Below are 14,023 nucleotides of genomic sequence, written 5' to 3' on the forward strand. Positions count from 1 at the left end.
AGTGTTGAAATTGGTAAACACAGTGCATTCAGTGAGGTTTGCACCGCCCTCCTTTTATTTCTGACTGTTCCTGTCAGCGTTGCAACCTCTGAGCGCTCATTCGTATGCCCTTCAAATAATGTGCGCAGTATAGGCTATTGATGTTTTATTATGAGCCATGTACAGTATCCTAATGTTTTTTGTTTCTGAGTTACATGTTCGTTTGAAGGACTTGATGTACTAAATAACATAGTTGCACCCGGTAGTGTTGAAATTGGTAAACACCGCAGTTGCGGACATTTTGTAGCCTAAAATGATGTTATGATAAGCTTTAATAAAGGGCCCGGTCATTTGCCCCGCCCCCGGCCCGGCTCTGACTTGTTCCGCCACTGTCACTGATGTCACTGTTTGCGCTGCTTAACGGCATCACATGACGTCCACCCACTTTCGCTAACTCCACCCAATGTGTCCACCCACTTCCAGCCAGCACGGTTCAGCGCGGTTGTAGTCGAAATACAACTCCAACAGCCCCGCTCAGCTCGACTCAGCTCGACTCGGCACAGCACGGCTCAGCCGCGTTTGTAGTGGAAAAGCGGCATAACAGACCTTTACTTTAACAGCACTGTTTTGGGATTTTGCTGAGTTTTTACTTTCAACTGTCTGATTTTTATTTTTATTTTTTCCCCCCAAAGTAATGAACTGTGTAGCAGGAAAATCACTGCATTTTCTAAATGCACTCCTGAAAATTACTCATTAACTAGGGGAATTAAATTTGATATTTTTGACATGTTAATCATTAATGTACATGAAAGAAAAAGGCTTAAAAGTTATAACTTAAAATGCACTAGAATGCAGAGTTTTGCGTGTTATGTTATTAATTTTTTTCGGGGGATGTCCCCCCCCCCATCTTAGTTTGACTTTCAAAAGTTCAAGTTTTTTTTGCTCCACTTTCATCTCTATTTTTACAACACCTTCATTTATCTGGTATTTGACTCTATTCAGTGTGTCTTGAAATTTTAACTCTTGTACTATTTACTCAGTTCAGAGCCACGACCAACTCCTGTTACACAATTACTCTAATTTTGCTCCAACTCCAAATTTTACTCTCTAAACTCAAAATAGAGCAAAATTAACTATTTTTGAAGAAAATACTTTTAACTCTGGAAAAAATTGCTCCTCCATTTTTCCTGTGTATGCACTACAGCATCAGCCGATCTGCTTATAATAGATAGAGGAAAATATTTACTCTTACTTGAGTTGATCTTTGGCTGGATCAAGTCGAAGTTTAAAAAAAAAAAAGGCACCGCTCATCAGTGTCGCGGTTCTCAAGATTGAATTGAACCGCTGTCCTCAATCATCCGAAGCGCATAAAATCCGCATGCCATCTCGCAAGAAGTTTTACTTCCAAATAGCCTAAGTTATGTCTGACAGGTTTTATCCTGTTTACGGTGGGCGTTCCCACCATGAAAGAGAAACCAATCGAAAGAGTGAAAGTGATTGTCGTGCTGTTACCGTGTGAATAGTCTTTTATGAACGCGTAAGTCCGCACTCAGTGTTCTGACTCCAGTGTGATTTGAGTAAGGTGACAAGTTTTGTGTTTCATCTCATTTGGATAATTTTAAAAACTATATATTTGGCAGTGGGCCCGTAGGAACGTGTAAAATATTAGGTTTCTGTTACTATGTGTATCGTGCTTGTATAATAAACTTGAAGATATTTATGTACTCATTCATAACCTGTAGAGCTTCACCGGCAAAGATCTCAAGCCCAGAGGGTTAAAAGATGCACCTTGTATTCAATTTAACTCTTTTATCTTCAAGTTTTCGTGTATGAGCATGAGACACGCCAATGAACAGAGTGTATGCTCTGCTATTCTTTAGTGATTCTTGTATACTAATACATAGTTGTTCTAGTAGTGATGTGCTGAATACCTGAGCTTCCGGTCTCCTGCTCTGAAAGCATGAGTGATGATAATCCAGGAATAGATTCAGCTTATCTTGTTAAGTGTTACAGCAGTGTGTGTGTGTGACTGTGTCCTATTTGTTGGTGTAATGCACCATGCAGGTTGTGTAGGGCTACACAGATCCCATAGTCTGCTTGTGCTTTGGCCTAAGGTTAGAGTCTGAAATTGGGCAATCTGTTTCAGCTAAAATGAGGCAACTCGAAGATGAAAGAAAGGACTGTATTTCTGAGAAACAACAAAATTTCTGACATTTTAAGGCAGTTTGTTTGACTACATGAGTCCAGCGTGTTGAAAAATCTCTCAGTAGTACAGTAGGTGCATAGCAAGGCCATTTTCCTCAACTGCATTTCTCCTTGCTTAATACCCCTTCCTGTTCATTGGCTGTTAGGAATTTGTAGTGATGACACCAGCATCCCCCCCCCAACTTTGGCCTCTTACCAGTTGCTGACTTTCTCTGAAAGGAATGGCCTCTTGATAAGCCATTCAAACAATGTACACACACATCTGTTGGCACAGAAGTCCTCTGGCTGCTTATTTTGTCATTCTCTATCTATCTACACTACCGTTCAAAAGTTTGGGGTCACCCAGACAATTTTGTGTTTTCCATGAAAAGTCACACTTTTATTTCCCACCATAAGTTGTAAAATGAATAGAAAATATAGTCAAGACATTTTTCTGGCCATTTTGAGCATTTAATCGACCCCACAAATGTGATGCTCCAGAAACTCAATCTGCTCAAAGGAAGGTCAGTTTTATAGCTTCTCTAAAGAGCTCAACTGTTTTCAGCTGTGCTAACATGATTGTACAAGGGTTTTCTAATCATCCATTAGCCTTCTGAGGCAATGAGCAAACACATTGTACCATTAGAACACTGGAGTGAGAGTTGCTGGAAATGGGCCTCTATACACCTATGGAGATATTGCACCAAAAACCAGACATTTGCAGCTAGAATAGTCATTTAGCACATTAGCAATGTATAGAGTGGATTTCTGATTAGTTTAAAGTGATCTTCATTGAAAAGAACAGTGCTTTTCTTTCAAAAATAAGGACATTTCAAAGTGACCCCAAACTTTTCAATGGTCTATCTATCTATCTATCTATCTATCTATCTATCTATCTATCTATCTACAGTGGGGCAAAAAAGTATTTAATCAGTCACCAATTGTGCAAGTTCTCCCACTTAAAAAGATGAGAGAGGCCTGTAATTTTCATCATAGGTACACTTCAACTATGAGAGATAGAATGGGGGGAAAGAATCCAGGAAATCACATTGTAGGATTTTTAATGAATTAATTGGTAAATTCCTCAGTAAAATAAGTATTTTTACAAGCAAGATTTCTGGCTCTCACAGACCTGTAACAACTTCTTTAAGAGGCTCCTCTGTTCTCCACTCGTTACCTGTATTAATGGCACCTGTTTGAACTCGTTATCAGTATAAAAGACACCTGTCCACAACCTCAAACAGTCACACTCCAAACTCCACTATGGCCAAGACCAAAGAGCTGTCAAAGGACACCAGAAACAAAATTGTAGACCTGCACCAGGCTGGGAAGACTGAATCTGCAATAGGTAAGCAGCTTGGTGTGAAGAAATCAACTGTGGGAGCAATTATTAGAAAATGGAAGACATACAAGACCACTGATAATCTCCCTCGAGCTGGGGCTCCATGCAAGATCTCACCCCATGGGGTCAAAATGATCACAAGAACGGTGAGCAAAAATCCCAGAACCACACGGGGGGACCTAGTGAATGACCTGCAGAGAGCTGGGACCAAAGTAACAAAGGCTACCATCAGTAACACACTACGCCGCCAGGGACTCAAATCCTGCAGTGCCAGACGTGTCCCCCTGCTTAAGCCAGTACATGTCCAGGCCCGTCTGAAGTTTGCTAGAGAGCATTTGGATGATCCAGAAGAGGATTGGGAGAATGTCATATGGTTAGATGAAACCAAAATAGAACTTTTTGGTAAAAACTCAACTTGTCGTGTTTGGAGGAGAAAGAATGCTGAGTTGCATCCAAAGAACACCATACCTACTGTGAAGCATGAGGGTGGAAACATCATGCTTTGGGGCTGTTTTTCTGCAAAGGGACCAGGACGACTGATCCGTGTAAGGGAAAGAATGAATGGGGCCATGTATCGTGAGATTGAGTGAAAACCTTCCATCAGCAAGGGCATTGAAGATGAAACGTGGCTGGGTCTTTTCAGCATGACAATGATCCCAAACACACCGCCCGGGCAACGAAGGAGTGGCTTCGTAAGAAGCATTTCAAGGTCCTGGAGTGGCCTAGCCAGTCTCCAGATCTCAACCCCATAGAAAATCTTTGGAGGGAGTTGAAAGTCCGTGTTGCCCAGCGACAGCCCCAAAACATCACTGCTCTAGAGGAGATCTGCATGGAGGAATGGGCCAAAATACCAGCAACAGTGTGTGAAAACCTTGTGAAGACTTACAGAAAACGTTTGACCTCTGTCATTGCCAACAAAGGGTATATAACAAAGTATTGAGATGAACTTTTGTTATTGACCAAATACTTATTTTCCACCATAATTTGCAAATAAATTCTTTAAAAATCAGACAGTGATTTTTCTGGATTTTTTTTTTCTCATTTTGTCTCTTATAGTTGAAGTGTACCTATGATGAAAATTACAGACCTCTCTCATCTTTTTAAGTGGGAGAACTTGCACAATTGGTGACTGACTATAAATACTTTTTTGCCCCACTGTATCCATCTATCACACAAATTCCATAGTTTAATCAACAAAACAAGGTGATTAATGAACGTACATGCTTGCTGTCGTCATTGCAGGGCCAAAGTGAAAGATAAGATTCAGCTGATCAACAACATGCTGGACAAAGTGAACGAGATGATCATCGGCGGCGGCATGGCCTTCACCTTCCTCAAGGTCCTCAAGAACATGGAGGTGAGGGATGCTAATGAAAAGTGGTCTTCAGATGTACAGTATATCTAGAGGTGCCAATATCTGCGGTTGAGATTCACAGCTTTTACAGGAGCAACAATCGGACAAAAGCCAAATAAAGAATGGCGAGGTTATCAAAGAAAAGACAGATGAAGGAATGTAACGAGACGCGTTTACTTCTGGTTAGAAGGTACTTTGGCTTCATAGTAACCTTATCTTGGTGAACTTGGATCTGTGAATTCTCAAACCTGTCTTGTGAACCAGTAGAACCGAAAATGGTTGAGTTGTGGTCTCCGCCCTCTAATTTAATCTTCGTTAAATTTTTAGTCCCCCCCCCACCCCACCCCCCACCTGCTAGAATGTTAGCACTTCTGGTATCGGTGTCCTCGCTTTGCATTTTCTCCTGCCCCGCCCCCACACTAAAGCCAGTATCTCACTGGGCTGCGACAGCTTGTGACAAATTGCAAACGTCCTTCGCGAGAGAGTTTCAAAAGTGTCTTGAAACCTTTGCGGGGCTTCTCAATTTCCTCGCACGAGTCGCAAAGTGTCGCTCCTTCGTTGCTGAAATTTTGAACGTGTTCAAAAAATTAGTGCAACACAATTTCTCTCAAAATAGCCGCAAATGCGTCGCTGGTGTCGCAAAGCCGTCGCAAACCCTTCTCAAGTCGTTTTCCGTGAGGCTTCCTCTACTTCCCTGCCTGCCGAGGGAAAGCCGGGCTGCGACAGCCTGCGACTAGTTGGAGACACGACAATTGTGGTAAAATATCCGAATATCAATTCAGTGTGATTTCAAGTGAAAATTGTCGCTAATTCGCATATTTTATCGCAATTGTTGTGTCTCCAACTAGTCGCGGGCTGTCGTAGCCCAGTGAGATACTACCCTAACCTGGTACTGATACAATTCTAACTCCTTGTTCATGTGCAAATATTGCGGCAGATTGGCACTTCCCTGTTTGACGAGGAAGGATCCAAAATCGTCAAGGACCTGATGGCGAAAGCTGAGAAGAATGGAGTCAAGATCACACTTCCTGTCGACTTTGTAACTGCAGACAAGTTTGATGAGGGAGCCACAACAGGAACAGCTGCAGTGGCTGATGGCATTCCAGCAGGTTGGATGGTAAGTTATTGACCGTAGAGCCAATTAGCTCCAGTCTTTTTTTTTTTAAATCATGGATGAATAGTAATTTTAATTAGTGTTACATTTTAAGCTAAATTTCTTTGTCCTATTAAGGGTCTGGACTGTGGGCCTGAGAGCTCCAAGCTGTTTGCTGAGGCTGTGAGCAGAGCTAAGCAGATTGTTTGGAACGGACCTGTTGGTGTGTTTGAGTGGGATAACTTCGCCAAGGGAACCAAGAACCTGATGGACAAAGTTGTGGAGGTGACCAAAAGTGGCTGCATCACCATCATCGGTAAGTAGTGTCTAATGAATAATGACAGTAATCAAAGTAAAAGAGCGGGAGCGGCAAAATCTTTAAAGTAACCACGTAAGAGTGAGGGCAGAGATGCCAATCACTACGATCCGTGCGTAGTCACTATGTTTTTGACAGTAGCACTACGAGGCTACGACCGTCTATTCAGTTTATATGGGATTCATACGATTTTAGCATGGATGCGGTTCGAAACGCGTGAATCTATAAGGGTTCACGATATTTTGCTGGTGTTCGGTACATTTGAGGCCAATTATCGCTTGATAATTCAATATTTTGACTGTATTTATGGTCAAAGTTTGCTTCGATGGGCGCCGCCATCTTTGACAAGCGTTCTGCACATGCGCGAATTAATTATCGATGCCGCGATGGAATGTCGAGCAGCCCATGCCACTAGGTATTGAGGGGCTGTCGGGGTGTTGTAACCTCACAAACTATCGCTCAAAACATGAAATCAGGGTCGTCATCCACCCAAAACACCATGTTCCGAATATGCAATGAACATTTCACGATATATTCACAAAAAGAAACGAAACACTGTTGGAACTGAAACGGTCATCTTCTGAAGTAAATCAATCCGACCTGAATAAGTACTCTGACTTGATTTTGATGAGATTAAAAGTGAAAGGAAGTTGATAAAAATTAAAAGTAATCAAAGTGACTTGACATTTAATCATGGGAATAAAAAGGAAATAGACATGTTCCAGTATAACTATTTGAGTATGGCTAATTGAGTGTTCCAGCATATTCTCTATAAATATTGATGGCATGTAATCTGCATTTGTTTCGTAAACTATTTGTGTATTTGCTAATTGAGTGTTCCAGTATGTTCTCTGTAAATATTGATGGTATGTAATCTGCATTTGTGTAGTAAAGTTAAGAAAATAATAATATTCACTGTTTGAAAGTTGATTGTATACAAATTACCAGAGAAGTCTTTACTTTGTGTGAATGTGGTGAGTTATGAGTATCACTCATGAGAAAATCATGAGTGATTGTGGTTTGGTTTTATTTTTCAGATAACTGAAAAAAAACAAATCAACAATTTTCTCCCCCCAAAACCAACATGTCCCAGTTCGTTTTAGTCACCTGTATTCACTCAGAATGGCCCTAAAAAAGCACCAATTTCCAAAATTTTCTCGGGGGGCTTACAGTGCCCCCCGAACCCCCAGCTGGATTGGACTCACTACGCACCCTGCGGACGCTCCACTCGTATGCATGTCACTACACATTGATTTCACAAAAGGTTGGCATCTCTGTGAGGGTGGCAAAGGAGTACCAGTGAGTGTGGTCCATTAAAGTGATGCTGCCTTCGTGCTCTCTATTAAACGCCAAAGTATCTTAAATCTAGATCTCAGAATGAGAACGTCTTTAACAGCACACTGCAGCAACCAATATAAATGGGACGAAATGAAGTCTTCCATGACGCCCGGTTGATTAAAAACTGATAACCTACTCATTTTGCTATCAACAGGTACTCAGACCTGTTTACTCCTACGATTTGTCCGTAGTTCCTACGATTTTTTAAAAAAAAAAATACGGACTACGAGTTCTTGTCCAAAAACTACAATTTATGGCTGAAATGTTTCATCAGGCTTTCGTCTAAACGGGGGAACAGGGGCGCTGCGCCCTCTTACTCTCGGCGTGCGGCCCCTTACCGACTCCGTGAAAACATCCCAGCAACACTACATGACAATGTGTCTGATCATCAAATACGTTAATTGCTCCAAAAATATTCCAATCATAGTAGATACACCGCCAGACGGTGCAAAAACAATCCGAATTGGCGTTTTCCAGACTGAGGCGCTAGGTTGTTTACTTGTCGCGGCTGCTCTCGCGAGATTTGACATGGGTTACATACAAGGTCAGCTGACTTGTAAAGCGAGATTTCTCGAGACTGAATGACCTTTCACCCACCGGCGCGGGAGCTTTTGACAGAAGTAGTTTTGTTTTTGTTGACACTTGGGCATTTAAAGATGTCATCCTGCGGCACGAAGCGGAAGAAAGCCAAAGACTGTCTGGGGCAGAAGAAGATTACTTCTTTCTTTTTTCAATGTTGACAGACAATTTGTTACAATTTCCCTCTCAGATAGATAGCCTCAGAATGTTCCATTGGAGCATTTTTCAAAGGCTTTGCACAGCGGAGGGGGGGACAACCGGCACCATCCCCCCCCCCGCTTCACTCCCTCGCCATGGTGAGCGCCCTCATACTAAATTTTTCTAGAAAAAACCCTGTTCATGACTTACTTTATAATCATATTTATTGTGGGAATCAAACATCGATCGTATAGTCATGGGCGCGGCCATGTTTAATCACGTTTAAGCCACGTTTACCGTACGTTGCATTGAATGCCATAATTGAGTTGCCATAAATGCATGTTCAGTTATTAACCAATGTCAAACTTTGTTAACTTGAAATTAAACTTTTTTGATGTTGACACTTTTTTTTCTTGTTTTGTCAAGTTGCCAGGTATCAATGACTTGTGATTTGTTAGTAAAGAGTGTGAGATCAGCTGCCAATCAAGTATTAAGTAGCCTATTAGAGCACAGTATGGTCTCTGAAATATTTTTTCTTATTGTAGCATCCTAAATAAGTATTACTGCTAGTCTTCTGGTTATTTCAGAGATACTGAAATAATGAAATGTATGAGGAGTCAACAAGTAGACCTTAGAGTCTAGGCTTGGTAATATGAGGATTATGGAGCAGATCTAGAATCTTACATGGGTTTGCTTTTTGGTTCTCACAGGTGCTTAACTTGACAGAAAAAATAAGACCAGTGCTAGATTTTAATTTTTAAAATTTTGTTCATGTAATCTAGGGTTGGGCGGTATTACGGTAAGAAGGTATCCCGAGGTATCCAAAAGTACCAACGGTATCGGTGTCATTACCGTCATTTTAAAAAAATGTATAATATCTAAATAAATATGGAGTACATGAGGTCATAATATAAATAATAAATTGATCATCCCGAATAACTGTGTGATCGTATTTTCACTAATTCTGTCAATTTCCTAAAGAAGTTCTCATCGCGTGCAGGGTTGTTTATGTCGTTACCATGGCAACCCTGTGTGACATTTGGAGTCTGACAGAAAGCTTCGCAAGAGACTGAGACCGGGGGTGTCATGGCTCAGATGGCTAAGGCACCGTACCATAAATCCGGGGACCCGGGTTCGATTCCGACCCGAGGTTATTTCCCGATCCCGTCTCTCTCTCTCTCTCCCCCCCCCCCCCCCCCCTCGCTCATTTCCTGTCTCTCTATACTGTCCTATCTAAAAAAAAAAAAAAAGAGACTGAGACCGCGGTTGAAAGATGGCAAGTCAAGATAATGAGTTAGTGGCAAAAAAAATACAACATCGGCAGTGTGGCAGTATTTTGGTTTCAAACCAAACGAAAAATCTAATATGTCCCCTAAGGCACACCATAGCCTGGGGTACTCCACTTCCACGAGATCTCTCCAATGAGTTGTGTTTTGAGTAGGTTACATGAGTAACAACAAGGTAAAATAATATAACGTATGACATTTGGGATGTGGGTAATAAACATTTGAAATGTCATCCACTGAAGAAACGGAAGAAAACATCGTAGCGTAAACCGTTCGGTTTCTGGTGGGAATTAGCAATGCGCTTGCTATCTTTGTTGGGTGTGTTAAACCGTATGGATTTAAGTGGAATAATTGTAAGGAGTTATGTGATCAAGACAACGTTTTAAGCAAGGTAAGGCCATTTGATTATTAATTTCCCCGCCATGGCATGACGTGGGCCCATATGATTTTGCCTTGTGCAGCTATCACGCATTTGAATTAGGTTCGCCTCATTTGCGCTGAAGAATATGGTTTATCGCGCAGTCTAAACGGACTTGGGTGTTGGTTGATTCTTTTTCTTTTTTTTATTTCCCATGCTTGAAAGGGTATGATCCTGCTCATCGTGTACTTTTTTTTGATGGAGTAGGTGAAATAGTGCTGCAAATGGCGTTTCAACGCAGACATGTGTAAACGACAGTTGAATGCTATTTTCAAGATGAAGGAAGAGTTGCGTGATGATTTGAAATATCTCTTAATCCATTCATCAATGCACAAAATTCGCTTTGCTGCTTAATCCATACCACAATGCACACAATTCGCTATGCTGCTTTTAAATAGTACATTTGAGGCATAGGCGCACGTTACACAGTAGGCCGAAACAAAATATTTTTTTCTCGGTAATACCGTATACCCCGGGAAAACACAGACAGTTTAAAGGTATCAAAATTTGGATACCGCCCAACCCTAATGTAATCTATCACTTTCAACTTGAATGAGTACGATTATCTAATAGGCTGCTTTCTACTTTTTGTCTTCGATACAATACATAGATTGGACCCCAGTAAAATTCCTACTGACAGCTTACCAAAACTACTGACAAGATACTGCAAGACTACTGACAGGGCAAATTTGGGGTAAACAGGTCTGGGTACTGAAAAACATGAACCCATAACGAGTTTAAACTGCCGTTTCGGCCTGGATGATAAAACGATAGCAAAATGTATTGTCGATAAATACTTGATCAATATCAATTGGAAAAATTGTTTGATAGTTTTTTTACTTTAATGAATTAAATGCAAACTGCCAGAAAAGCACGACGAATACGCAAAATGTGGGTGCATGAACAAACCCCAAGCCTGCTTCCTCCCTGACGCATAACCAGCCCATCATATCGCTTCATAATCGAACGTGTATGCAGACACTCATTTAACAAGTAACTTGCATGTTATTGATCAGTGACACACAGGCTTAAAAAAAAAAAAAACTGACTTTTTTTTCCATTTGTAATTTAACTTAGTCTTGAAAAGAAGCAGAGTTTGCTTTTAAAAATGGCTTATTAATAATTTTAGTGAACAAATTTAGTCCTTGGTAGGACTTTAAACTGCAACTGGTGGTGAGTCTCCGGTCCAGGAGGAATTGAGTATTGGGGGGGAAAGTGAAGTTACCCCTTAATCACCATCGCTCCCAGGTCCGCTCTGACCCAGAGTGGTAGCACCTACCTGGGTTCCAGCTATGGGTTAAATAGTACATCACCAATAAGGCGCTGGCAGCAGGGTGCTTTTCAGTGCAGTGTGGCACATGAACCCAATCATCTGATGGCCAATGGATGGCATCACTCAGCAAGTCAGTTGTCTCTACGGGGCAGCTTCCATACCTGTCAGGTCTGTCACTTTTGTGCCCCACTTGGCATCAGGTCTGGAGGTCCAGAGGGTCAACACGATGAGGACATGGCATGGTTTGTCTTACCTTGCTGTGTAAGGTGCTTTGTTTGGAGAGGAGAATGGTATGCGGAGGCTCACGGGGCCGGACATTCCATGGCAGCTTAGCTGGGCCATTCGTCTGTCACTCTAGTGCGGGCCTCGCAGCATTTCTGCGCATCCTAGTGAAGCAGTCGTCATTGCTAGCAATGGATAGCTATCGACGACGAGAGTGGGACAAAACTAGAATATGCATGGACAATTAAGGTCCTCTTAATCATCAGTTAAATAGGCGAGGAGGAAAAAAGTGCTATTAGGAAGCTGCTGACTGTCATGGTAAGACGTCTACAGCGTGAAAGCTCTCTGTTCATGTGGTTGGCTATTTGGCCAACGACCCGTTTCCTTTTAGTGACACAGTACATTTAAGTTCATGATTATTTACTGAAGTGTGTTTAGAAGAAACCTTTGTCACATGCACAGTGAGTTCCATCCTCTGTAGCGAACCCAGAGCAGTGGGCAGCCACGCTACAGCGCCCGGGGAGCAGTTAGGAGTTTGGTACCTTGCTCAAGGGCACTTCAGCCCAAGGCTGCCCCATGTTAACTGAACTGCATGTCTTTGGACTGTAGGGGAAACTGGAGGAAACCCACGCAGACATGGGGAGAACATGCAAACTCCACACAAAGGCCCCCATCAGCCACTGGGCTCGAACCCAGAACCCTCTTGCTGTGAGGCGACCGTGCTAACCACTACGCCACCGTGCCGTCCCGTTTACATTTCTCTTGGCAATTATTAAAACGTGTCATTTTTAAACTGATCAATATTGATTGAAATGAGAAATTTTATCATGACGATAATGTTCAGCAATATCGCCCGGCCCTTCACTCATTTTATGTGACAACCCTCATCCTTTAACCACTAGGTGGCACCAGACTCATTCTGGTTACTGTGTCATCGAAAGGTTTAAATATTTTCAAGCACTTGTAGCTTTGGCAGTATGTACAGTATGTCTTTTTAATGAGTAGCCTGCTTTTACCTCCATCCTAACATTTACATTTCATCGTTCCATGCTGCTGTGTGACATTTAATGAATGTGTCCGTCAGGTGGTGGAGACACAGCGACCTGCTGTGCCAAGTGGGACACGGAGGACAAAGTGAGCCATGTGAGTACAGGAGGTGGAGCGAGTCTGGAACTGCTGGAGGGTGAGTATTTCTTCTCCTTCACTTCCTGGTTTGAATATCACTTTTGGACTTTTGTTTTGTTTTTTTAAGTGCTATTGTTCTCATCTCTTAACCTGTTCTAACACTGGAATTTCACCAAAAGATATTATATTTAACTATTTTATACAGCTTAAAACGCTTTTGTTTTTAAATTCTGTGGTTCCGGTTCACTCAGTAAGACATCACGTTACATTCTGGGTGAATAGTTTTAAATATTCATTGCTAACCTGTACTAATATTTGCTTTGTATCATTGACAGGAAAAGTGCTACCTGGTGTAGATGCTCTCAGCAGCATTTAAACATCTGGCACATCATTCACCAGAGCTGTGAACCTGTATCCTGAAGAGTCTCTCGCTACACACTTGTTCATTTCTATCAGTTTACAGAGCCACAAATGTCCCGTCTCTATTCAACCAACAGTAAACATTTACTGTACTCTGCTTTAGTAACTCTGCTAATTTTTTTTTTTTTTCCCTGCTCCTGTTTACTCCATTGCTAACGTAAGGCCTCAGCTATGCAGTTAGCACACCGTGTCCTTCTGATCAGTTTTCCGCTAAGGAATGCGTGATGCTCCGGCTTTACTTTCAGTATCGGGTCATTGGTCTCGCCTGCTGAAGTGTTAGTGTGTTCGTGTTCTCTTTATATCACCCCTAACTGTATTCAGCATACAAAGATGAAAACGTGGTGTGTGTTGTAACCATAGAGATCTTATTAGGCACCCCTTAAACGATGTTAAGACTGTATGTGAAACTGTAGACACTGTTGCACTTCTCATCCTGGCCCTAGGGCTTGTAAAATAAATGGGCTGCTCAGAAGATATGTGCGGTCTTTAATGGACTATAAATAAAAGTTTTAAAAAGTTCTTGGATTTCTCTGCATCCTTTGTGCATCCGTGGATGATATTTTCATTGTAAAATCAAATTATTACATTTGTCTGTAACCAAAGCAGCCTAATCATCTCATCTCATTATCTCTAGCCGCTTTATCCTTCTACAGGGTCGCAGGCAAGCTGGAGCCTATCCCAGCTGACTACGGGCGAAAGGCGGGGTACACCCTGGACAAGTCGCCAGGTCATCACAGGGCTGACACATAGACACAGACAACCATTCACACTCACATTCACACCTACGCTCAATTTAGAGTCACCAGTTAACCTAACCTGCATGTCTTTGGACTGTGGGGGAAACCGGAGCACCCGGAGGAAACCCACGCGGACACGGGGAGAACATGCAAACTCCGCACAGAAAGGCCCTCGCCGGCCACGGGGCTCGAACCTGGACCTTCTTGCTGTGAGGCGAC

General features: G+C 42.1%; 1 protein-coding gene across 1 annotated transcript in view; it reads left to right on the plus strand.

The window, feature by feature from the left end:
* The window catches only part of pgk1 (phosphoglycerate kinase 1), a 30,382-nt gene extending 16,796 nt beyond the window's left edge, over positions 1-13,586 (plus strand). The window contains exons 7-11 of the mRNA XM_060936447.1: positions 4,748-4,862; positions 5,797-5,976; positions 6,091-6,268; positions 12,607-12,705; positions 12,983-13,586. Of these exons, the coding sequence (XP_060792430.1) occupies positions 4,748-4,862; positions 5,797-5,976; positions 6,091-6,268; positions 12,607-12,705; positions 12,983-13,023 (613 nt within the window). The 3' untranslated portion in view covers positions 13,024-13,586. The remainder of the gene's footprint in view (positions 1-4,747; positions 4,863-5,796; positions 5,977-6,090; positions 6,269-12,606; positions 12,706-12,982) is intronic.
* Positions 13,587-14,023: the final 437 nt, after the last annotated feature.

This window comes from Neoarius graeffei, chromosome 12 (genome assembly GCF_027579695.1).
Source record: "Neoarius graeffei isolate fNeoGra1 chromosome 12, fNeoGra1.pri, whole genome shotgun sequence".
NCBI lineage: Eukaryota > Metazoa > Chordata > Actinopteri > Siluriformes > Ariidae > Neoarius > Neoarius graeffei.